The sequence below is a fragment of the Bos taurus genome, chromosome 16 (assembly GCF_002263795.3).
Source record: "Bos taurus isolate L1 Dominette 01449 registration number 42190680 breed Hereford chromosome 16, ARS-UCD2.0, whole genome shotgun sequence".
Lineage (NCBI taxonomy): Eukaryota > Metazoa > Chordata > Mammalia > Artiodactyla > Bovidae > Bos > Bos taurus.
In genome coordinates, this window is record NC_037343.1 from 80,653,158 (window position 1) to 80,677,288 (window position 24,131).

The window sequence follows — 24,131 nt, forward strand, 5'->3', positions numbered from 1 at the left end:
CCACTCTGTGCAAACGCTTGGAAGGCTCCGTAGATCCGGCTCAGCTGTTGTTTACAGCTTTTGGGGGAAAATGGCTCTTATGTTCTCTGTTTGCAGCTTGGCCGCTGGGGAGACGCTGCCGTGGCCTTGCTCGGGGCTGCTCTGTTTCTCCCCATCGTGCGGGGTGGAAAAACTGAGGCCACCAGAGACTCGGTCTAAGTCGGCGGACTCTGGCAGGCTGAGGGAAGGGATGAGAAGGCGGGTCCCCAGCAAAGCTCACGTCCTGAGGAGTTGAGGCCACTGTGGCCAGGGGTGGGGGCTGGCTCCTAAAGCCTCACCAGCTGGAGCTCCAGCGCCCAGCCTGGGGCGGTGCAGGACAGGGTGTGAACAGACAGGGCACGCCCCAGGCGGGGCACAGGGCTCCCGGGAACCTCCGTTAATTCTGACCCATGACTAACCACCACTGTCTGAGCAAGGCTGCTTCCTCCTGCACACACAGCCACTGATACAATCCTTTCTCCAGCGAGTTCACAGGCATCACACGGGCACTCGTCCACGCCCGTGAGTTAGGGTGGGGGTGAAGTGGCTGTTTACAAACCCACAGACTTGGGGGAGGAGAAGCCAGCCCCCAGTCCTCCGCGCCCGTGTAACTGAAGCCCAGGGGACACCCGGGGAGACCTTCTCTTCGGATGGACTTGTCCAACTGGGGCTCACACAGCTGCCACCACCCGGGCCCACCTCTGGGCACTCACATTGGCCGAGAGCTGAGAGGTCAAGGTGGCCACTTTCTCCTGGGACGACTCCAGTTCCCTGCGAAGCTTTCGGATTTGCTGTGGAGGGAGAGAGAGGCACACTCACGTTGGCAGAAGGGGTGGGAGGCGTGGGAGGAGGCGGTGCGGGGTGTTAGGAGGCAGAGGCAGAGGTGGGGACCCTACCTCAGACTGCATCCTCTCCTCAGCCTGGAGAAGGAGCCCAGAAGCGGGGGAGAGAGAGGAGGTGGTTACACGGAGGAGAGAGTGCACAGATGCGCAGCGGCAGGAAGCGGGGCGCCAGGCCCTCACAGGCTCAGACCCCAGGCCAGCGTTTAGTCTCCTGCCAGAGCCGCGTCACCCGGGGGCCCAGAGGGAGCTGGCCTGAAGACTGACCTCGTCTCCACCGACCGCAGGACGGCCCAGCCCCGCCAGGAGCTGCCGTCTCCACACACCCAGAGGGTCCCGGACGCTAGGGTTGCCCACCTGCCCTGCCTGGCACAGAACCCAAGACCAGGGCACCCTCTGTGTCGCAGAGCTGCTCAGGGACTGGCTGAGGCCAGAAGGGCCCGCCCAGTGCCCTGACGTTCAGGGGCTCCCACCCGGCCCCCCGCGGCACAGGGTCCAGGGTGCTTACTGAGGAGTATGTGGACGAGGCGCTGGAGGCCAAGGAGAGCACAGAGCCGTGAACTGCAAGAGAGGCAGTGCCAAGGGTTAGCAGAGGGCTCAGGGAGGCGGGGCGGCCAACACAGGGCCCGGCGGCCTGGCCCAGAGAGGACTCCAGGCACGCTCAGAACGGGGCGGCCGGCACAGGGCCCGGCGGCCTGGCCCAGCAAGGACTCCAGGCCCGCTCAGAACTGCTCCCCCTCCGAGGGTGGGGGCAGGAGAGGACACGCCCCCGCGGGACTCAGAGTCGCTGCAGCAGAGCTGCTCAGAATGAAACATAATCCTGCCTGCGCCTCCTTTCCTCAGTGGGAGCCTTGTGGATGAGAAACCCCCAAGTGCAAGACACTCATTGTGACCCCGCGATCAGCACGGCAGCCCTACTGAGAGAACTGAATCAAGGCAGCTGTGGGAGCCCCGGGACGAGCGTCCTGAGGTCCCCAGGTCTCCCCGCTGGAAAGCCCAACTCCAGATTTGACCACACACCGGACCGCGGCCCTGAAGCTGGTCTTCGGAATGCTCTGAAAAGAGGATGGAGAAGCCTGCTCTCTGAAGGGCTGGAGCACCAACCCCGCGTCCCTGCCAGCTCCGTGTGGGGTGGTCCTGTCCTCTGACAGGGTGGGGGTGGGGGGGACAGCCACTGCCCTGCCCACCCCCAGAGGCCCTGGCCCCGAGACCCTTCAAGGCCTGGGAGGAAGTGCGGAGATGGCCCGGGGGGATGTTCTGTGAGTCAGACACTGTGAGGGGCGGTGGAGGCGGGCGGGCCAGGGGACCGGTGGAGCAGGGATGAGCGTGAACCGCGCGGGCGTGAGGTCTCACCGTCGTCCGCAGGGTCTCGGAAGGATCCTGACCGGATCATCCCCTTGGGTCTCTCGGCCAGGGACAGGGTGCTCCCCGTTTGGGAGCCGCTGTACAGCTCGAAGGCCGTCTCGTGGGCGGGGATGCTGTTGGAGCGGGTGATTCTCGGCGTGGTGGCCGCGGTGGGGCTCACTGGAAGGACAGAGTGGGGCAGGCGTGGGGAGAGGCGATGGGGGGTTGGGAGAAGAGGCAGGGGCGTCAGCCTCGGTCCCAGGGCGCGGGGGGCAGAGGTGGAGGGGAGGAGGTCAGGAGAGGAGGAAGGCGTGTGTGCTGGGCTGGGTATGGGGAGCAAGGCCTGGGGGGGCCCTGTGTCTGAACCAAGGGTTCAGAGTGCGGCCTGTGTGAAAGCCCGCCTGCCCTGGAGACAGGGCTGGGGGTCAGGCTGGGGGCCTGGCAGCTCTTCCAAAGCCTTTACCTCGCTCGGATGTGCCGATGAAAACGGGGCCCCGTGCTTCCCTAACACACAAAGGGTGGCCTGAGAGTTCAGAGCAAGACCCAGATCTGAGCGACGAGGAGAGTCAGCAAGGGGAGCCCCCAGTGGACACGCCGCTCCGGGTGGACCTCTGGGACACGGCGGCGCCTGGCCTCAGCCTGGCCTGGGGGTCAGAGCCCCGAGCACTTCAGAGGGCTGTGTAGCCAGCCTCTCGGCCTGCCTGCCCGGGGGGCTCCACAAAGACCCGGGCGGAAGACCTCAGCTCCCTCGGGGCCCCTCAGCCGTGAGGTGACTGACGACCACAGCTTGGCCGGCCCCTCAGTGGGCGGCCCCTCTCCTATGTGGTCCCCGCTCTCCCATCAAGAGCCCTGCGGGGACTGGTTGACCTCTCCTCAGCCGGCTTCCCTCCTGCGGCAAGACGATCCCACCCTGGTCTGCTCAGAGGCCGGGTCGCCTGCAGGTGCGTCCCAGGACCTCGGGCTGGGCCAGCTGCCTTCCTGCAGAGGCTGGCAGAGGAGGAAGCCGCAGGCCGGGCCGGGCGCCATCCCTGAGGGCCCCTGGCAGTCAGCTTCCAGGAGCCAGTGCCGTGAGCCCTGCCTGCGCCCCACCTGTCTCCAACCAGCCGCCCCCTGTGCTTACAAGCTTTCCCTTGCCCTCAAAGGCCAGAAGCGTGTGGCCAGCACGGGCTCACTCGGCCCTGCTCCCGGGGCAAGCCCAGCCCCGGTGGGGGCAGACCCCCTGCGCCCAGACGGTGCCCCTCCAGCCCCCCAGCAGCCTGGCACCGAGGGTGGCACACGGCGTGGGGGGCAGCTGCCTTCGGGCTTGAAGCACCGGTTTCTGCTCTTGGCCGCGGTTCACGGCCTTTCCAACACTCAGACTGCTGATGCTGCACCAGCTACACCATGTCCCGGGGCTGCCTCTCAGCTCCAGGTCGCGGCGCGCTTGGCCTTCAGGCTCACACAGCATGGGTGAATGCAGGCTCCGCGACCCAGTCCGCACAGGTGGACTCAGCGTGAGGCGGAAGCCGAGGCCCCCCGCCCTGCCCCCTGGGCGCACGGCGGTCCCCGTGGTGCTGACCAATGTTGGTGAGCTGGCCCTTGGCGCTCAGGGACATGGACAGCGCGGGTGGCGACGGCAGCTCCGACTGGTCGTCCGACTCGGGCAGCCCTGCCGCGGCGTGGGAGCGCCGCCGCTCCTTGGCCTCTTCCTGGGATGGCAGCTGGTACCTGAGGGCGGCAGGAGATGGCATGGCTGGGCGTCAGCCACCGGGGCTGGGGGCGGGCGGCGGCAGGAGCAGCCAGGCCGCCCTCAGGGGCAGTGGGAGCAGCGTCTGCCCCCCAGCGAGAGGGGCTGGGGGTCCGGGTGTCCCTGCACGGCTCCCCAAGGCAGGGCCGAGGCGACAGAGCAGGTGCCAGGGCGCCCTCCCTGAGGCTCGGGACACAGCCCGGGGCTCCAGGCACGGGCTGCAGGGCCTGCTGCTGGGGGCAGAGCGACCCAAGGCCTGGGCCAGCACAGGCCAGCATGAGGTCCCGCGTGGAGACTCTCCCTCGTCACCAGAGCAGTGCCCGGCTCCCAGTGGCGCTCGGGCAGGGTGAGCCTGGGAGTGGGCCCCAGAGGAGGCGGGGGGTGGCACGCACGGCCGGGGCTGGCGCAAGCACGGTGGCTCACTCAGGCCAGGAGCCCCACGAGCAGGAAAGAAAACACACATGAGGTAAGTTACCTGAGCCCCTTCTTGGGGAGAGTGTTCCGATCCCGCTGATTACTGTGGGGGAAGAAAGAAAGCTTGTGGGTTCAGAGTTCAGGACCAGAGGCTTGACAGACACGAGACAGGGCCCCGGGCATCGCTGTGAGCCCCTTGGTTCCACAAGCACAGGGCAGGATGGCCCTGGCACCCCTCACGGTCTGAGAGATAGTTCCGAGATGCTCCATGTTTTTCCCCAATGAGCTTTGTTTTTTGACCAGGGATTGAACCCACGCTCTTGGCAGTGAAAGCGTGGAGTGTAACCACTGGACCAGCAGGGAACTCTCTCTGACTTGCTTTTCAGAGATCACATTAGGGGGACATCCCTGGCAGTCCGGGGGTCTCTCTACACTCCCAGTGTGGGGAGCTCAGGTTCAGTTCCTGACCAGGGGGCAAAGGTCCTGCCCGCTGCAGAGCATGGCCAACGTAAGTAAATAAATACAGATAACTGTTTTCATAAGATGATACAATGGGACATGGAAAGCAGCATCTGACATTACAGGAGTGACTTAGGGCCAGGAAGGAGAAGCTTCAGTTGACAGGTGAAACCCTCCAGAAGGTCCTGGAGAAGTCCGCCAGCATCTAAGGCCTGGCTTCCCATACAGGAGGTGAGAATCGGGATCAAAAGACAGAAACGAAAACCTGTTCATCCACAGTGCGAGGGGCAGACAGTCTTAACCACACAGACGCTGAAGCTCACAGAGTGGGAAGCTGACTTGGCTGCCTACCTGTCCAGCTGCCCGGCTCTGGGGCTTCCGCTCCAGGCCAGCTCCTCAGCGTCCTCTGCGGTGGGGGCAGTGGGGGGAGTGGGGCCGCCGGGGGCAGGGGTGCTGCTGGGGAAGGCGCCTGGCAGGCTCATGGGCATCTGCAGGGACTCCATGCTCCGGTGCAGCCCCGAGAGCTTGGGGTACATGCGGGGCTCCTTGGGGACGCCGAAGCTGCTCATGAGCTCCAGGCCCTGCGAGAAGCTAGCCGAGTTGATGTTGAGGATGGGGGCTGGGCTGGGGGTGAAGCAGGAGGCGAGGGGGCCCCCGGCGGCCGGGCCCGGAGTGTGCAGGTCCGCGGCCTTGGGCGCGTGGGTGTCGCTGGACGCCGGCAGGTCCAGGCTGTTGGAGTTGACCTTGTCGAGGTTGGCGAGGGACGGCGGCTTGATGAAGCTCTTGGCTGCAGCCCTGGGGAAGCGAAGACAAGACAAACGTGTGGGCTCCAGGGTTAGGGAGGCAACGGGCAGCTGGGACCTGGGCCAAATCCTCGTCCTCTTCAGCGCTCTGGGGCTCTGAGCGCCCCTGAGACCAAGGAGGACCCTGACCTGGCATGGCGGCACAGGCCACGGTGGGCGGGGTGGGCACACACACAGGATGTACCTGAGTGGGGTGGGGGGCAGCTCTGCCAGCTTGGGGGCCGGGGCATGGCCCGCCTGGCTCCGGGGCGTGCTCTCAGGGGAGCCGACGCTCTTCAGGGACAGGCTGTCGGGGCCCAGCGCCTCGGCCTTGGCCTTGGCCTTCTCCTTCTCGCGATCCGTCTGGTTGACGGGGGGGGCAGGGGCGGCCCGCCCGCCAGCCACTTTGGAGGGCTCCTTCAGCCTGGAGGGCGCCAGGCCCGCTGGCTTGCCACTGAGGAGGCTGGGGTCGATGCTGCTGCTCACGGGCCGGGGGCCGCCACGCCCGCCGGTCACGCTCATGGAGCTGGACTTAGCCGGCCGCGGCAGGCTGCGGTACTGGATGTTGGAGCGGGCGCCCGGGGCCAGGAACCCGGGCTCTGTGCTGTTGGGCACATCCAGGCTCGTCTTGCGCCCATTTGCCGGCTTCACGGGGATGCCTGAGGACTTCTGGGCCTTGCCAAGCGTGGCCGAGCCCCCGGTCTGCACGACGGTAGCCGTGCCCGTGGCAGGAGGGGGCTTCTTGTAGCCGAAGGACCCTGACGTGGACGGGCGTGCGATGCCTGAGGGAGGCTTCTTGGCGTCGCCCAGGCGGTCGCGGCCGGCATCCGAGGAGGAGCGTTGCAGGCCCGCGCTCTTCACAGCCAACTTGGCCTTGTCGGCGGCCTTGCCCTCGGGTTTGCCTGTGGAGGGCGGGCGCTGTGAGCAGGGGAGGGCCAGCGTCTGCCCCCTGGGAGGAGGGGCACAGTGGGGTGGAGGGCCTAACTAGGGGCGATCGGGGACCCACGGGCCGAGGACCCTTCTGGGCAGGCCTCACGTCCAGCTGTTCAATTTCTCTTGTTTTTTGGTGTTTTCTGCTCCCAGGCTAGGAGGTCCCAGTTTGGTTGAAATCACAAGATGATCAAGAAGGGCACATGTCTCATAACAGGTCACCAAGGGCCCGCCCTGGGAGCAGCAGCACTCTGACGCTGCCAGTATCTCCCAGGATGCCACACGGGCCCCCGGGAGGTGTGAGGACGTCACCCGAGATCCCAGGAGAGGAAATCACTGGGCAGCGTGGGAGGCGGGTCAGACCAGGCTCCTCCTGCCCTATGTCTGGGTTCAGCCTTCTATGCAGGTGGAGCCCCTGTGCGCCCATCTGTCTTCCCTGACTCAGGACGGTCTGGAGACCCGCCGGGTGACGTGCCGAAGCTGCATGCAGGCTGCCCCCCCACCTCAGGGGTTAAGGGCCCAGAGGACAGGAGCCACCAGGAAAGCAGGGCGCGGCCCTGGGCCCTGTCCCCGGGCTCACCTGCGACCTTGAGGGCGCTCTGGGCCGTGTGGGTGATGGGCGAGGTGACGGCCACGGGCGGGGTCTTGCCCTTCTTTAGGGGCCCTGGGGGGCCCAGGCCGGCCGGCTTCTTCAGCTCCCCGGCCTTGGACGCGTCATCGCAGCTCTCAGGACGCTCCCGCCGCCACTTGGACGCCGCGGGCTCCATCTTCAGGCTGCCGCTGTCATACTCCAGCTTGCGGGGGGCCTTCTCCTCCGACTCACTGAACCAGCTCAGCCCGCTCTCCGCCAGCGAGCGCTTCTCCGAGTCTGTGCGCAGCTGGAGGCGAGAGAGGGCAGGGTGGATGCTCAGCGGGACAGGGAGGGCAGGGACAGAGGGCGAACGAGTGCTGAGGGGGGCCCTCCTCTCCAGGGGGACTCGGGGACCCAGGCTTCTGCCTGCACCCCAGGCCGCTGGAGAGCACAGCGCTCACAGGCACCCTCCGAATGGGCGTGGGCACCAAACAGACCTGTCCCCAGGAGAGCAGATCAAGCCCCAGGCGACTGCCTGGACGCTACCGGTTCCTTCCCGCCAGCTCGAGGACTCGATCCCGTGCACGTGGGGACCAATTCCCCAGATTGGTACACGCAGTGTACATGCCACCCCGCCGCGTGCAGGGCACACGCCACCCCGCACACAGGCGCGCCCGGGTCTTCCCGTGGTAGGCCTGGAGAAGGTGGCCCCACATCTGCACCGGCACCTACCACTATTGTTGAGTTCCTGCGAGACGCCGTGGGCGTGGTGGGCAGGGAGTTGAGTGAGGAGCTGGCGTTGAACTCTTCAGAGCTGAGGTTGTCGGAGGCATCACTGAGCCCACTGCTGATGGAGCTGCTCTCATCCCAGCTGAGGGCAGGAGAGAAAGGTGAGCAGTCAAGACAGAAGCCAGGGCGAGAACTAAAGCTCCCTTAAGGAGAGGACGGCTGCACTCCAGCATACAGACAGGCCACGAGTAGAGTCTGGGGTTAATCCTAGATTTGCCAGCAGCGCAAAGCATGAGTTAAACTTGCTTATATTAAACAACCTGGTGATGTCCTTCCACAAAAGGAAGGGACTGGCTTTATTTGTTTGTTTCCAAGGCAAAACAATCAACATCAACCAATATGACAGTAATCCAAGTCTATGCCCCAACCAGTTATGCTGAAGAAGCTGAAGTTGAACGGTTCTATGAAGACCTACAAGACCTTCTAGAACTAACACCCAAAAGAGATGTCCTTTTCATTATAGGGGACTGGAATGCAAAAGTAGAAAGTCAAGAGATACCTGGAGGAGTAACAGGCAAGTTTGGCCTTGGAGTACAAAATGAAACAGGTCAAAGACTAACAAAGTTTTGCCAAGAGAACGCACTGCTCATAGCAAACATCCTCTTCCAACAACACAAGAGAAGACTCTACACATGGGCATCACCAGATGGTCAATACCAAAATCAGATTGATTATATTCTTTGCAGCCAAAGATGGAGAAGCTCTATACAGTCAGCAGAAACAAGACCAGGAGCTGACTGTGGCTCAGATCATGAACTCCTTATTGCCAGATTCAGACTTAAATGGAAGAAAGTAGAGAAAACCACTAGATCATTCAGGTATGACCTAAATCAATCCCTTACGATTATACAGTGGAAGTGACAGATAGACTCAAGGGATTAGATTTGATAGACAGAGTGTCTGAAGAACTATGGATGGAGGCTCGTGACACTGTACAGGAGGCAGTGATCAAGACCATCCCCAAGAAAAAGAAATGCAAAGAGGCAAAATAATTGTCTGAGGAGGCCTTACAAATAGCTGAGAGAAGAAAAGACGTGAAAGGCAAAGGAGAAAAGGAAAGATATGCCCATGTGAATGCAGAGTTGCAAAGAGGAGCAAGGAGAAATAAAGCCTTCCTTAGTGATCAATGCAAAGAAACAGAGGAAAACAATAGAATAGGAAAGTCTAGAGATCTCTTCAAGAAAATCAGGGATACCAAGGGAGCATTTCATGCAGATGGGCACAATAAAGAACAGAAATGGTATGGACCTAACAGAAGCAGAAGATATGAAAAAGAGGTGGCAAGAATACACAGGAGAACTGTACAAAAAAGATCTTTATGACCCAGATAACCACGATGGTGTGATCACTCACCTAGAGCCAGACATCCTAGAATGAGAAGTTAAGTGGGCCTTAGGAAGCATCACTACGGACAAAGTTAGTGGAGGTGATGGAATTCCAGTTGAGCTATGTCCAATCCTGGAAGATGATGCTGTGAAAGTGCTGCACTCAATATGCCAGCAAACTTGGAAAACTCAGCAGTGGCCACAGGACTGGAAAATGTCAGTTTTCATTCCAATCCCAAAGAAAAGCAATGCCAAAGAATGCTTAAACTACCACACAACTGCACTCATCTCACACGCTAGTAAAGTAATGCTCAAAATGCTCCAAGCCAGGCTTCAACAGTACGTGAACTGTGAAGTTCCAGATGTTCAAGCTGGTTTTAGAAGAGGCAGAGGAACCAGAGATCAAATTGGCCACACCTGTTGGATCACTGAAAAAGCAAGACTGAATTCCAGAAAAACATCTACATCTGCTTTATCGACTATGCCAAAGCCTTTGACTGTGTGGATCACAATAAACTGTGGAAAATTCTTCAAGAGATGGGAATACCAGACCACCTGACCTGCCTCCTGAGAAATCTGTATACAGGTCAAGAAGCAACAGTTAGAACTGGACATGGAACAACAGACTGGTTCCAAATCGGGAAAGGAGTAGGTCAAGTCTGTACATTGTCACCCTGCTTATTTAACTTATATGCACAGCACATCATTCTGCAAATCCCAGTACAAAATCCCAGGCTGGATGAAGCACAAGCTGGAATCAAGATTGCCAGGGGAAATATCAATAACCTCAGTTATGCAGATGACACCACACTTACGGCAGAAAGTGAAGAAGAGCCTCTTGAAGAAAGTGAAAGAGAGTGAAAAAGTTGGCTTGAAACTCAATATTTAGGAAACTAAGATCATGGCATCTGGTCTCATCACTCCATGGCAAATAGATGGGGAAACAGTGGAAACAGTGACAGACTTTATTTTGGGGGGCTCCAAAATCACTGCAGATGGTGACTATAGCCATGAAATTAAAAGATGCTTGCTCCTTGGAAGAAAAGCTATGACCAACCTAGACAGTATATTAAAAAGCAGAGACATTACTTTGCCAACAAAGGTCCGTCTAGTCAAAGTTATGGTTTTTCCAGTGGTCATGTATGGATGTGATAGTTGGACTGTGAAGAAAGCTGAGTGCCGAAGAATTGATGCTTTTGAACTGTGGTGTTGGAGAAGACTCTTGAGAGTCCCTTGGACAGCAAGGAGATCCAACCAGTCCATCCTAAAGGAAATCAGTCCTGATTATTCACTGGAAGGACTGATGCTGAAGCTGAAACTCCAATCTTTTGGCCACCTGATGTGAAGAACTTACACACTGGAAAAGACCCTGAGGCTGGGAAAGATAGAAGGCCGGAGGAGAAGGGAACGGGAGAGGATGAGATGGTTGGATGGCATCACTGACTCGATGGACACGAGTCTCAGCAAGCTCCGGGAGTTGGTGATGGACAGGGAAGACTGGCGTGCTGCAGTCCATGGGGTCGCAAAGAGTCGGACACGACTGAGCGACTGAACTGAACCGAACTTTATCTGGCCAAGGAGGATGTTCTATCTGCTTAGCAGAACAGTGTATTATAAAGACAAGGCAATTCTTTTATTGACCTAACTCTACATACCCATGTCCCCTCCAATCGTAAAATCACCATGTCTTTATTTTCAGATGTGTTCTTTTAGGCATTTCGTCTCCCTTTTCTAAAATTCTCTACACCTGGTAACAAGGGTAAAGGGACTGATCTTTTCAGAGTGGCTTAGACCCATCACTTCTCACGCTTCTCTTTACGGGCTTCACCCCATTGTGACACCAGGTCCCACTTCTCCACAGCAAGCCCTGCTGCTCTGGGTGTGGCGCCCGCTCTGGGTGCGGTGGCCAAGTGCAGGGCCACGTGCTGAGAGGTCCCCTTTTCCTGCCCGCAGCTCGGAGCACCAGACGGCTGTCAACGTCTGCCTAAGCGTCTTTCCATCGGCACCTGGCCCACACTCCCACAGAGCCGGGCCCAGCCTCAGCCACTCTCCTGCAGTGCCTTGGCTATTGATTTCTGCGTTTGACAAGTTTCACTGTCAGAGGTTTACTTTTAATATCTGAAATGCCTCCTGCCCCATTCACATCAGACTCCTCTTGTGCCATCTGAGCTTGCTACCAGAGGCGTCTCTGTGTTCACACATTATTTTCAAAGCTCAAATTTCATCTTCTACAACCTTTCTTCAAACGTCCTGTTCACCACGCCTTTCCCCACTTCTATTTCTTCCTTCTGGACCCTAACGAGTTCTCCAGGTTCCTGTGAAACCTGAAGTCCCACTTTCAGTTCTGGAGGCTCAGACTGAATACGGACCTTTAGTGAGAGTGCAGTGCATGAACCTGTGTCGGTGGGAACCTCTAAACCCTCGTTCATCAGCTTTGCATGGGTGCTGAAGAGGCTGAAGATGTTTTCCATGAATCTGCTGGTTGCTGGAACACTGTTCCCTTTTGATTTATTTTGAGTTTCATCTCATGGAACAAAAATCAGACACACAAGGCATCTAAGGGCTTGGCCCAGACTTAGGCCGGTCTCCCTGTGATTTATTTGCTGGGAAGAGGAAAGTGGGTGGTTTAGACGTTTGGCTTGTTGTTCTGCAGGGATTGATCCAAGCACAGTGAGAAAGCAGAGAGCAGGGGCTTGGACCACACCGCAGAGCAAGCTCGGCTTCATCACCAGGAATCACGGCCATCATGAAACGACCATCCGCCTCTCCCCCCGAGTGGTGACGTATATTAAATCTCAAGCCTGTCCTGGGCTAAGGTAATCCCCCCACATTTGGAAGAGAAGAGACACTGAGGGGGAAAGATCAATACGGTTGTAACATCCCGTCGGCTCTCCTGGGTCAAGATGAGCTCTCTGGCAAGTACATACACACAATTCCCAGGGTGTTCTCTCAGGTCAAAGGCACAAGAAGTCTGTCCTTCCACTGAACCCTCCACCGAGATTAACTGGTGGTCCTTGAGGCTTCGCAGCAGAGAAAACTCGTACGGGCAATGAGGACTCTGCAGTCCACCAATGCCAAGAAACCTGCCCTTGCCCACTGTTGATGGAAAGCCCAAGGCTGTGATGGGGAAGGGGGGACACACGCTCCTCTTGGCTCCAAAGACGTCCCCTCCCGAGTCACAGGCCCTCCTCCGGTCGTGAGGCAGCACAAGCCCAGCTGTCGGGCAAGGCTTCCTGGACAAAGTCCTCTGTAGGTGCTGAAAAAAGGGAAATTCTGTGTTCATGACTGAAGGGGCAGGCATCTCCAGTGGAGAAATTAGACAAGTATCATATGATAGGCAAGGCTCGAATATCATGTAAAACTATCCAGGGAGAGAGGACAAGCGCCCCCATCTGCGGTGACTGCAGGTAACGGCTCCTTGTGCCCCCTACAGCGCAGCCCGCACGGCCCCCTGCCGTCCCCCGCGGCCTGCAGCCCGACGCCCCAGCCTCGCGCGCCTGGCTCTCAGGGGGAGCTGCGGCCCGTCTGTGTTGGTTTCCTCTCGTGTTCCAGTGGTGTGCCTCTTGCAGCAGGTTCCTGGAAAAGCGTCCTCGGAAAGCAAGCTTTATAAGATCTAACACATTACAAAATATTTTTCTCTTTCACGTGTGAGATTTTGGCTGGACGTTGAATTCCTAGCTGAAGATAATGTCCTCTCCAACCATGAGGGCCCTGCTCCACAGCCCAGCATCTGCTGCTGGCGTTCTGACTCCCAGTCCTTAAGGCTGCGGTCCGTTTCCTCTCTGGAAACACTCAGCACCTCCCCTGGTGTTCTGAGGCATCGAGGACGATGGGGCTGGTGAGGCCCTGTGTATGCGTGAGCTGGTGCCCCGCTGGGCCCCTGACACCTAGACACTCATGCCCTCAGCTCTGCGAAACTTTCTCCAGTTATTCCTTTGACGGTTTCTTCCACTTCCCAGCTCTCTCTCTAGACTGTTATCAGATGATAGATTCTAAGGTCACGATTCTGATTTTCTCTTATTTTCCATCACTACACACACACGTATGTATTTTAAACTCTACTCTTTGGGCAGTGGCCCCAGTTGCCTCCTTTAAGATTTCCATTTCTGCTATCAATATATTTCCATTTTATACAACAGCATTATCGGTCTTTCTCTCAAGGATCTCTTCTCTTAACTCTCAGAGACACTCACTCGTCTGTCTGGAGGGGCAGGTCCACAAGCTCTCTGCCTAGTTCCTGGCTCCAAGTAGCTTTATTCCGTCTGTGCTGGTGAGACTTCTGGGAGCGCTGACGACCCATAGCTGACGCTCACCTGTAAGCCTGGCCCCACCCTGAGGTCTTTGGAAGCCCTGTGTTCACAGGGAGGGCCTGCCAATCGTCTCCACTTTCCCCATCTATCTGCCACGAAGTGATGGGACTGGATGCCATTCTCAGTGTTTCGAATGTTGAGTTTTAAGCCAGTTTTTTCACTCTCCTCTTTCAGCCTCATCAAGAGCCTCTTTAGTTCCTCTTTGCCTTCTGCCATTAGAGTGGGATCATCTGCAGGCTGTTGATATTTCTGAGGTTGTTGATATTCCTCCCTGCAATCTTGACTCCAGCTTGTCAGTCACCCAGCCTGGCGTTTCGCATTCTGCTTTCCATCTACACGTCCACACGACCGTCACTGACGACACTGGCATGCACGAGCGGTGTTCTCTTGTGCGTTTACACCAGTTCACAGCATTAACGTGGAGCCAAGCTTCCCCTCCGCGGCAGCTGCTCCAAGAGCGGCCACACATCACCTTTCTCACTCAGCCTGAGAGAAGCAGTGAATGCGTCTCAAGAAGCTCGGGAGGGACTGAGTCACACGGGAACCAGACCAGACAGCAGAGGCGACTCGAGGGCAGCCCCCAGCACGCTGGGGCAGCGCACGCCAGCTTGGCAGCTCCCTCTGCAGGGTGTTCACCTCCCAGTCACCCATCTCCTCAAACCCCTCCCCCTCCCCCGCCACAGCGTAAACTTCCCACCTCCTGTTTCCACCAGAAGAACGACTGTTTCTTCCTGTCTTCCTACCAACACCTTACTACAACTCCAACTCCTCCTCTGTGCTCGCCGCCCAGCCCAGCCCCCAGTCCCCAGACCACCGGCCTGTCTCCTTTTCTTCCTTTCCGTCTCTCTCGCTTTTGCTCCGGGTCAAAGCTGGACGTGCTCACACTCGAACCCCCGTGAAGGCCTCTACCCACCCCACTGTCTACCGAGCTCCCTCTTCCCGGGATACACCAAACAGCATCAGAAGAAGCCTGACAGCCTTTCCAACACCTCCATTAGTTCCTCGCTGCTGAGACAATTGACTCAAACCCTGCATCCATGAACACGCGTGTACTGTATAAGAACACAAACGTGGTGGCCGGACTCTCTGAATTCAAGTCCCATAAACTTTGCCCAGGGTTAAATTCGATGTCAACATGGTGAACACCAGGGAGTCACATCTACGGGGTGGCGTCAGCTGTGGGGAAGTTTGATGAAGACTGGAGAATCAGCTCACCACACAAGGAGGGGAAAGATGAAATGAGACAGGAAATCAGAAGAGAGGAGACAGAGAGCAGGGCGGCTTCATTCTCCACGCACACCCGGGAACGTGACGTGGCTTCGCGGGACACGGGTGGATGGGGCGCTCGTCCCCTTGCCTGTGGGCCCCCCCTCTCACTCTACGGAAGCACAGACGTGCAGGAGGAGGCTCCTCACCACGTGCGTGACCTCTCTGCGAGGGTTCAGGAGTCCTGGCACCACCGTGGGCACCTGACGGGGGGTGCGCAGACCCGACCTGCCTGCACGGGTTTCTCCCAGTCCGCAGGGTGCAGCCAAAGCCCACGCCAAACACCAGCTTCATCCAGGCTCCTGTGGCCCTCCGCGCCACCCTCTCCCGTGTCTCCTCATCACGTCTCGGGCTCTACTGGAGCGTCCGCCTTGCAGGCAGTCTCCCAAGGGGCAGGGCCGAGGTCTGGTGCCGCCGTGCCTCACAGTGTCTACGCAGAGGGAAGACCTGTGAAAGTGGGGCGCACATCCAGGGAAGCGGTTACAACCTCCCAGTGCCAGAGATCTGTTCTCTAAGAGTGACTGGCAGTTTGTTTCTGAAGGACCCTCGCTTCAGCGGGAATCGATAACCTTTCTCTCTGTAGAACTTCCAGATCTCCGCTTGAATTCTCGGTCTATACAAACACATGATCCAGCCTGTCTATCGGATTCTTCAAAGTCCTTAGAAAAAGTACTCAACGACCCTCCTGCCAGCTTCAACACCGAGTCAGCTGTCGGTTCGCTGCGTCCATCGCACTCCCGCCCGTGACGCTTCCCGACTCTTCACGAGGCTCGTCACTGCTCTTCTGCGCCAGATGCTGCGTGTAGGCGCGTGGGAAGCGACACCTGGGAATGGACGCCCGCGGAGCTGAGGGCGGAGTTGGTCTCCCCTGCGGTGGAGCCAAGTCTCGGCTCTGTGGTCACTTTGGTTAAAGTCGGTTCCGAACATCTCCGGGTCCGGATCAAGGCTGCTCTTCCCGTGGGGCTGGGATGTGCCCGCGGTGACTCCAGCCCTCTCTGTGCCCTACAGCCTGGCTGCCCACTTGCAGGGGCTGCCCCGGGTGCGAGAGGAGGGCCTTGCGCTTGTGGGGGCCTCCTCCGCCCCCGGGCCCTGCTCTCAGCTTCTTCTGTGCCGTGCGGCTGATGGGCACTGGGTGACTGCTCTGTGCACCCTGGCCGGGAAGGGCCGTCTGCCCCGTCTCTCTACCCTGCCCTTGGTCACTGGCTTGTGGCCCGTGTGCGCCCAGGGAAGGTGTCGTGGGAAAGAACTGGGGCTGGCCGGGATTGTACTTGCTCTGTGACTGTGTCTCCTTGTAGTCAGTTCACATGTAGCCTCCAGAAGTTTGTACGGAGTCCAATTATCTCCTTTTCCGCATCACTGGTAGGTTGACCCCCCTCCCACTGGGCCCCTCGGATAAGAGCCGCCAAGCACTCTCGCTCCCCTGAAACTTAGTTCAGTTAGAACACTCTGTATCCTTAGACACTTATGTTTTTCTTTTCTAGATCATAATTGTTACTTCTCCAGCTTCCTACCATTGGGTGGAAGTGGCGGTGTACGGCCACTCTGCACCGTTCCCGTCAGTAAATCGCTAAGCCTTCCATCTAGGCTGTGAGTGTGGCGGCCCTGGGCTTGTGTGGGTGCACCCATCTCCTCTGTGGGAGGAGAACACAGCCGCGGAGGGAGTGGAGCAACTGGACGCTGCCTTGTTTGTCTGCAGGCTGGGGCGGGCGTACCCTCTGGGATCTGCACCAGCGCTCACAGAGCTCTTGGCTGGGGTTGTGGCCCCTCCCAGACGTCGCCTGCAGAGCTCAGTGGCCGAGGGCGCCTGCAGGGGCCAGAGGCCAAGGGCGTGGGCTGGTGGTAGGATGGGCCGGGGGGCCGGCGATGCACAGGACAGATCCTCAGGTCTCCCTTGTCCAGCACAGTCTTTGGAAATCAGGCCTGACACTGAACCCAGAATATATGTGCCTGATGAAACCACGTTTCTCTGGTTATTTACCACTTTATGGATAAGAGCTCTGTACACAAAATCTTATTTTTTCCTGAGAAATATCCAAGACACAACAGACTGGTGTAAGGGCTAGGCTGATCGTTTTCTTCTTGCGGAATCATTTTTACTCCCAGATGGGGCTTTCCCAGAGGCTCGGTGGTAAGGAATTAGCTTTTAATGCAGGAGACGTGGGTTCAATCCCTGGGTTGGGAAGATCCCCTGGAGAAGGGAATGGCAACCCACTCGAGCATTCTTGCCAGGAAAGTCCCACAGACAGAGGCGCCTAGCAGGCTACAGTCTACGGGGTCGCAAAGAGCTGGACACGACTGAGCGACTAAACAACAGCTGACTCTGAGGGTAGCATCAGGCAGACAACAAGCTGGAAGCATTCGCAGCTGCGCTCTGCACCCCGAGGGGGCCCCTGGGACACAGTGCGGCACAACTGAGCGGCTGAGCACACGCTGCTCCCAGGGAGAGTTTACGGAGCTGAAGCCTGGGATTACAGCCCCCGCAGATGCCCAGGCCCTCCTGGTCTCCATCTGGTATCGCTCTGGTCTGAGCGGAAACTCGCTCCAGGACAGCAGGAGGCCCTCTGACCACAGAGTGGAAAGCCTTCAGGAAACGTCATGAAAAGCAGCCCGAGTCAGACATGGGAGGCTTCCCGGGCCCAGCACTGAACCCGCAAGGGTGGCTGTGCTCTGTGAACCCACAGACGTCAGGTGGGCCCCGGGGGAGAGTCACCAACTCGGGACCTGTGATTCAACCCCTTGCAGGGCCAGGCCACTAAACAGGCAGCAGCGAGCGGAGGTGAATCAGCGTGAATCAGGCCTGGGGCAGAGCCCAACCTGAATGCCAAGGTGAGGACAGCGGCTCCTGTGACGGGCCGGCGCGGCTGGGGGTCAAGACAAAGGGAACATCGCACTGGCACAGGAGCTTTAGACGAGGCGCCCGGATGGCGCGGCGGCCCTGCAGCTCAAACTGCTCTACTTCAGGGGGCCGGAAAGGTGGACAGGGCTTGGTCAGGACCAGCCTGAGTCAGAACCACACACGGAAAGAGCCTCCAAATCACTCTGTCCTCCCCGCCCTCGCACTAGGTCTGAAGACAGCCACGGCCTCCCTGCTAACCGTCCAGGACGGAACGTGACGACCGAGCCCTGAGAGGCTGCCGCTGCTGTGGTGGGAGACAGCTGACCACGGGGCGCCTGCTTCCCTCCTCCCTGGGCAGGTGGGGCAGCGCCTGTTTGTTGCAGAACTGGGGAAAGGGTGCTTTTTTTTTCTTCAGTATTTTTGTTTTGTTGATGTGGACTGTTTTTAAGTCTTCATCGAATTTGTTACAGTGTTGCTCCGTTTCATGTGTCTGGTCTCCTCTGGCTGCAGGCTCCTGGGATCCTAGCTCCCCGATGGGTGTGAATCCGCAGCCCCTGACTGGAGGTGCAGTCTTAACCACTGGACCACCAGGGAAGTCCCTGAACTCTTCAAGCAGGAAAACGCTGGGTCCCGGATCTGCGTCAGACAGCAGGGGTGGCGGCCTGTGCTGCCTGAGGCCGCGCCTGGTGCCGCAGAGCGTCTTGGATCCCCCCAGTGCACACTTCAGGAGGCCCTGCCCTTCGTGGGCCTCCAGGCCCTTGCAGGAAGGTGAGCAGCTCAGATGGCAGCCAGGCCTTCCTGGAGCTCGCTCCCAGCTCGATGATGGGTCCTGACCTCACAGCTGGCTGGTGAGGCTCCCTCTCTGTCCCCTTGGTTACCAGGCAGTCAACTCCTGTTGTTTAGTTACTAAGTTATGTCTGACTCTCTTGCGACCCCATGGACTGTAGCCCGCCAGACTCCTCTGTCCATGGGATTTCCTAGGCAAGAATACAGGAGCGGGTTGCCATTTCCTCCTCCAGGGGATCTTCCTGACTCTCCTGCACTGGCAGGTGGGTGCTTTACCACTGAGCCACCTGGGAAGCCCAGCCCCTCGTAGGTCCGTGTAACAGGGCAGCCACTGGCCAAGCACATCCACACACCGAATTCCTGAAACATGGCCGGTCCAAACTGAGATGTGTGGTAAGGTTTCACATTTAGTACCAGAGTCCAAAGACTTTGTATGAAAAGAGAATGCTCTGTATCTTACTAATAACTTCACATTAATACTTAAATGATAATATTTTTAGATATAGTGGATTAAATAAACCTTGTTATTGTAATTAAGTCCACCTGTTTCACTTTTTAAAAACGTGTGTACTAGGGAGTTTAAAGTGACAGACGTGGCTCGCACCGCTTCTGGAAGCTGTGTCTTGGAGGAAACTTTCGGTTGACAGACTGTCCACCTGGAAGAGGCGGGGTTCATCGACTGAGGCTGTGGCTGCAGGTCAGTGCCAGCTGACCCTTCCCCGGACAGCACCAGATGTGGCAGAAGCACTGGACACTTACCCTGAATGACTGGCCGCGGTCCTGAGCGTCCGAGAGGTTAAAGCGAACAAATGACACGGCGGGGCCAGAGAGAAGGCGCGGCAATGGAGGAGTCTCAGGGGGGCTGCGCACCTGAGTGAGGCTCAGTTCTGAAACGACCGGGGCCACACAGAGACCGGCATTCTGCTCAGGCGCCGCCAAGCTCGCGCCACCCCGCGTGGCCTCAGCTCTGCAGGGCAGGCCGAGCGCAGCTTCACTACATGTCTGTGGTTTGGCCGAGGCCACAGCGAGGCAGCCGGGTCTGGCCAAGGACGAACTGCAGAGAGATTTAGAGGAAGAGGGGGCGGGGCAGAGAAAAAGCCAAAGTAAACGTCTCATGCTAGGGGTCTGCCAAGGCTAAGGGTAAAGCTCACCAGCAGAAGGAACTCTGAGGACCTGGTGACCAGAGTCCAATAGCAAACAGGAGGATGTGTACAATTAGGGGAATTTATTTGGCCCCCTTAGTATATGGCAGTGAGCTCATACCCCTCACCCCGTCCCTAAGAAAACTGAGGGCTTCAGCAACTTGTTACAGACACTTCCTGGACTGCAGATCCACTGAATTTTGTCCAGCTCTCAGATGCTGAGGCTAATTTTGTGAATGGGCTGGGGACCCTGACATTCACATTTAATCTCTGCAGATCCCACAGCACTGTTTTGGAGCCTGTTACTCTGTGAGATCTGGGGCAACCCCTCGGTGATGAATTCTTACTCAAACCCAGCCTGGAAGATTACAAAGATGAACACCACAGATTCAGGGAGTGTTCCTGGAGGTCACCCCCAACTCAAGTGAAAGTCAAGAAAATCAGACGCCATGCCCTCCTGTACTTCGATCATCCCACTGAGTTGAGGAATCACCATTTCCACTGCCGCCTCTGTCTGTCAAGCGGCTCAGCTCCTAGTTTCCACTTGGGCATCTGGAGGGGCTGCTATAAACACACAGGCTGCTCGGCCACCGAGAGCGTGAACGGCGCCCTCCTGGACTCATCCCCGTCCTAGCTCCCTGCACCTTTCCCCTGCCAGAGTCGACCACAGTCACCGCCCAGCGCGGCCTCCTCCCCTCTCCCGGAAGGGTTACGGCAGAGGGATACGGCCACCCCCAGCCTCAGCAGAACCCCGCCAGGTCAAGATACAGCTTGTGTCCGAATCTGGAGGGAGACTGGCTCACTGGCAAAAGAATGATTTAGAGAATCATCCCGTGGGCTCCGAGTCCTTAACCGGTCTAGAGGACGGGTACTCCTGATCAGCCTGCGGGCAACGTAGAAAGTTCTGTGCATATGTGCAATTTTCGAGTGTCTGATCACACCTTCGGAGTCTCAAATGTCTGTGACTCAGAGAAAAGTTCTTTTAAATTATCATCTTGCCTCCTAACACCCTGCTTCAAGCATGGCCTTCTTGGTCCTGGCATTTAATCTCTGCCCTGAGGTTAAGACAGTTTCTCCCACTTAGACCACTGTTACAGACTGAAATGTGTCCCCCCACATCCTTAAGTTGAGGCCATAACCCCCAGTGATTATATTTGGAGCTAGGACCTCTAGGGAGGTCATTAAGGTTAAGTGAGCTCAGGGGGGTGGGGCCCTGATCCAACAAGACTGATTACTTAATCTTTTAAGGAGTAGGACCCGCCATGCGAGGACCTTGACTTGGCCAGAAGACAGGTCTCACCAGAAACCAAGCACCCTGATTTTAGAATCCCAGCCTCCCAGACTGTGCGAGAATTGATTTCTATTGTTTAGCCTCCCAGCCTTCGGTATTTTGGTACAATTAGCTGATTCTGTACTCATACATGAGAACATTGCAGCCTGACCACCTCCAGGGTCCAGGCAGATTTCAATTCAGCGGTTTATTAACATGAGGTTTTTGACTGTGACGCCACAGGTCATTACAGATCCCATAAAGCACCCAGGGCCATCAGCGGGCTCAGCAGAAGGTGCGGGCTGGGAGGGGCGAGGCGGCAGGAGTGAGCAGTGGCTGCTGCTCTGACTTGGCAGGGGTGTCCTGCTGGAGAAAACCCATGTTCTTATGATGAAACCAGGTTTTGTGTGTGCTCCACTAACGACACCATGCGTGGTCATTCAGCCCTGCAAACAGCTTGGCCAGCACTTTTTGGAACAGAATGGCTACAACTGGATTAGAGGAATCAGTGTATCTCACTGGCATCTCCATGTGGGAAAGGATAATTGCAGGGTGGTGGGCGAGACAGAGAAGGGAGAGGACGGGGAGGAATGAGCGAGGGTTTCCGAGGTGTGGCTTATAGCTTTGCCGTGTCAGCTGGCGGGGCCAGAGCACAGGAAACAGCCAAACGTGGAGCTGTTGAATGGGAGTCTCTCTAATTAGGACCAACTGCGGGTGAGGAATGCTGACTCGGCTGGCCGAAGCGCGATGGGGTTCTCTCCTGTTTCAGAGATTCCTACTTTCTCAGAGGTAGGAGTGAAACAAGGCACTTCCCTATTTTTCAGAGTGAAGAAATCAAATGCTTTACAGAGTGAAACGTAACTGGGAATTTGAAGACAGGGAGAACCCTGCGGGACACAGCCTGCCCGCCTCCGGAGGATGCAGGGCAGCGCGGGGGCCGTTCCCTCGGCACTCGGTCCTGCAGCTGAGTCCCCTGGGCCTCAATCTCCCCAGGTATAAACAAGTCATCCAGCACCTCCCAGCAGGATGTTTTGAAAGTTGAACATCTGGGAAAATAATTTTGATTCCTAACTTAGACAAAGAAAATCTTGACAAGAACTAACGCGTCGCAAAATTAGGGTGCCAAGTGTTAAGAGCGATCCCAGCCTGAGTGTCCGTGTCTTTGTCAAGAGGAAGAGTCGACAGCGTGCTGTCTGGGACCCATGGCCCCTTTGCTTCCTAAAGTCGACACAGACGTCCCGTTTCACAGACTTTTGGAAAGGGATGAAGATGCTGTTAGCACTGACGTTTCAGGAGACACTTCCTGCTTCCTCCCCACACCCCTGGCTCTTCCGGAGGCTCTTGTCAGAACGGCCTCACCCAACTCCCAAACCGCTGGCTGATGGGAGGGACGCCGTACGGTCCTTCTTGCACTTCCGCACCATCTTTAAACCAATAAGGAATTAAGAGACAACTGACGGCACTCTGAAAAGTCGGGACGCTTCAAGTGCCTAGAGCAGGACTTGGCCGAGTTTTTCCTGTAAAGAACCGGTCATCATGTTAGCCTTTGATGGCCACGTTCTATGGCGGCCTCTCAGCTCTGCCCCTGGAGCAGGAAGGCAGCCACAGACAGTAAGGAAATGAAACTCAAATTTCATTTGACTTTCAGGTGTCACAAAATCTTCTTCTTCTTTTAGTTTTCCCTTTCACATCACTTAAAAATGTGAAAACCATTCTTTGCTTTGTGGGCCAAACCAAAACAGGCGGTGGACCAGATTTGGCCCAGAAGGCCAAAGTCTGCTGACCACTAGGCTAGAAGAAACCAGAGCAAAAAGGAAAATAACTCTTCAGCTGGCAAGTCTTGGACCAAAAAGCAACTCTAGACTAAAAAAGACCTCTACTTTTACTCCCTTTCAGTGCCTTTCTGCTCCAACCTGCTGGGTTTACAAGTCAAAACAAGATTTCCTACCAGCAACGTTACTGGCTCCTTTTGACACAGGAAAATAAAAGGTAAGGGGGTGGAGGGAGGAGGCAGGAGAGGAAGAGAGAAAGAAAAGAGGAAGCTCTAGGCGGGCCTGCCCTTCACCATCAATCCCCCACCAGAAGGAGGCACTGCCTGAAAACAGGACGAGATGAATTCAAACACATTTGTAGTTTAAGAGTGGATGATGTGAGGCTGGCAGAAGCAAAGCCTTTTCTAGTGGGAAGCACAGGCCTTGCCCCAGGGGTGGGCAGACTGGGACGTCCCTCTCCCTGGTTAGGGTCACGGCAACAGAGGGGTCCTGTCTCCAGATAGAAAGCAGCCTAGGAGCGCAGGGCGGGCATCGGAAGAGGTGAAGGCGGTGCAACCGGGACACCCTCCGCTCTCATAGACGCGAGCACCCGGCTGGGCGGGGCCTGGCCTCCCACAGTCCCGCGTGGACACCCTCCGCTCTCATAGACGCGAGCACCCGGCTGGGCGGGGCCTGGCCTCCCACAGTCCCGCGTGGGCCTGCCGTCCCTTTGAATGAGTCACACCCCTCTTCTGACCACCCTGTGTCACATCCAACCTTCTCACCTCAGAATCCCTGGCCTTCCATTATCATCTTTCTTCTCTTTTCCTCTATTAGATAATAAAAGCCCACTTTCCAATTTCCTCCTAGTATTTCCACATGAAAACCAAGGAGATCATTTTTCTGGTCACTGAGTCTCCTCATCCACTTAAAAATCCTGACTCGAAACAGAAGGCAACGCACCACCTGTCTCCCTAACGGTGTCCGCGTTTCATCCGCCGAAGAGGAGCATGACGAGGAACACTCGTTCAGAAAGCCAGCGGAGCACGGCAAGCACACGCTCCCAACTGGGGCCTGAGAGAAACCTCCCTGCGCCTGCCTGCGTGCACGTGTCCTGCCGGACCCCTGGGAGGGTGTGGTCAGACAGCCGAGGGCCCTTCACGCCCACCAAGAGGATCAGCTCAGGATAACCATGAAGCTGGTGACAGCATGGCGGCCTTTGGGGCACACACAGGCGATGTCACCTGAGTCCGTGATTGGCCTTCCTTTCCAGGAGGAGCACGGAGAAATCAACCCAGGGCAGACGGTGAGCACCTGTCAGGAGCTGGCACCCTCCTGAGACCCCCGGGGAGGAGTCCCGCCGACAGCTGGCCGTGGACGAGGCAGGTCACTCTAGAGCAGGTCAGATGCATGGTCACAGAAACTGCTGTCCCTTCACTGAATTCAAGGAAGAAACGTCTTGGCTGGGTGGTAAAGGCGAAGCTGCTTTCCAGGCTCCAGGAGCACTTGGATCTCGCCCATTTAGGCCACCTGCAGTTTTAAGTGGCTCTGGCTGGATTTTCTCACACCTGTA

General features: G+C 57.4%; 1 protein-coding gene across 1 annotated transcript in view; it reads right to left on the reverse strand.

The window, feature by feature from the left end:
- The window catches only part of NAV1 (neuron navigator 1), a 196,958-nt gene that overhangs the window by 22,305 nt on the left and 150,522 nt on the right, over positions 1-24,131 (reverse strand). Inside the window, 10 exon segments of the mRNA XM_059875850.1 lie at positions 732-809; positions 915-938; positions 1,366-1,418; positions 2,211-2,381; positions 3,760-3,908; positions 4,403-4,444; positions 5,152-5,595; positions 5,788-6,484; positions 7,093-7,390; positions 7,816-7,954. Of these exon segments, the coding sequence (XP_059731833.1) occupies positions 732-809; positions 915-938; positions 1,366-1,418; positions 2,211-2,381; positions 3,760-3,908; positions 4,403-4,444; positions 5,152-5,595; positions 5,788-6,484; positions 7,093-7,390; positions 7,816-7,954 (2,095 nt within the window).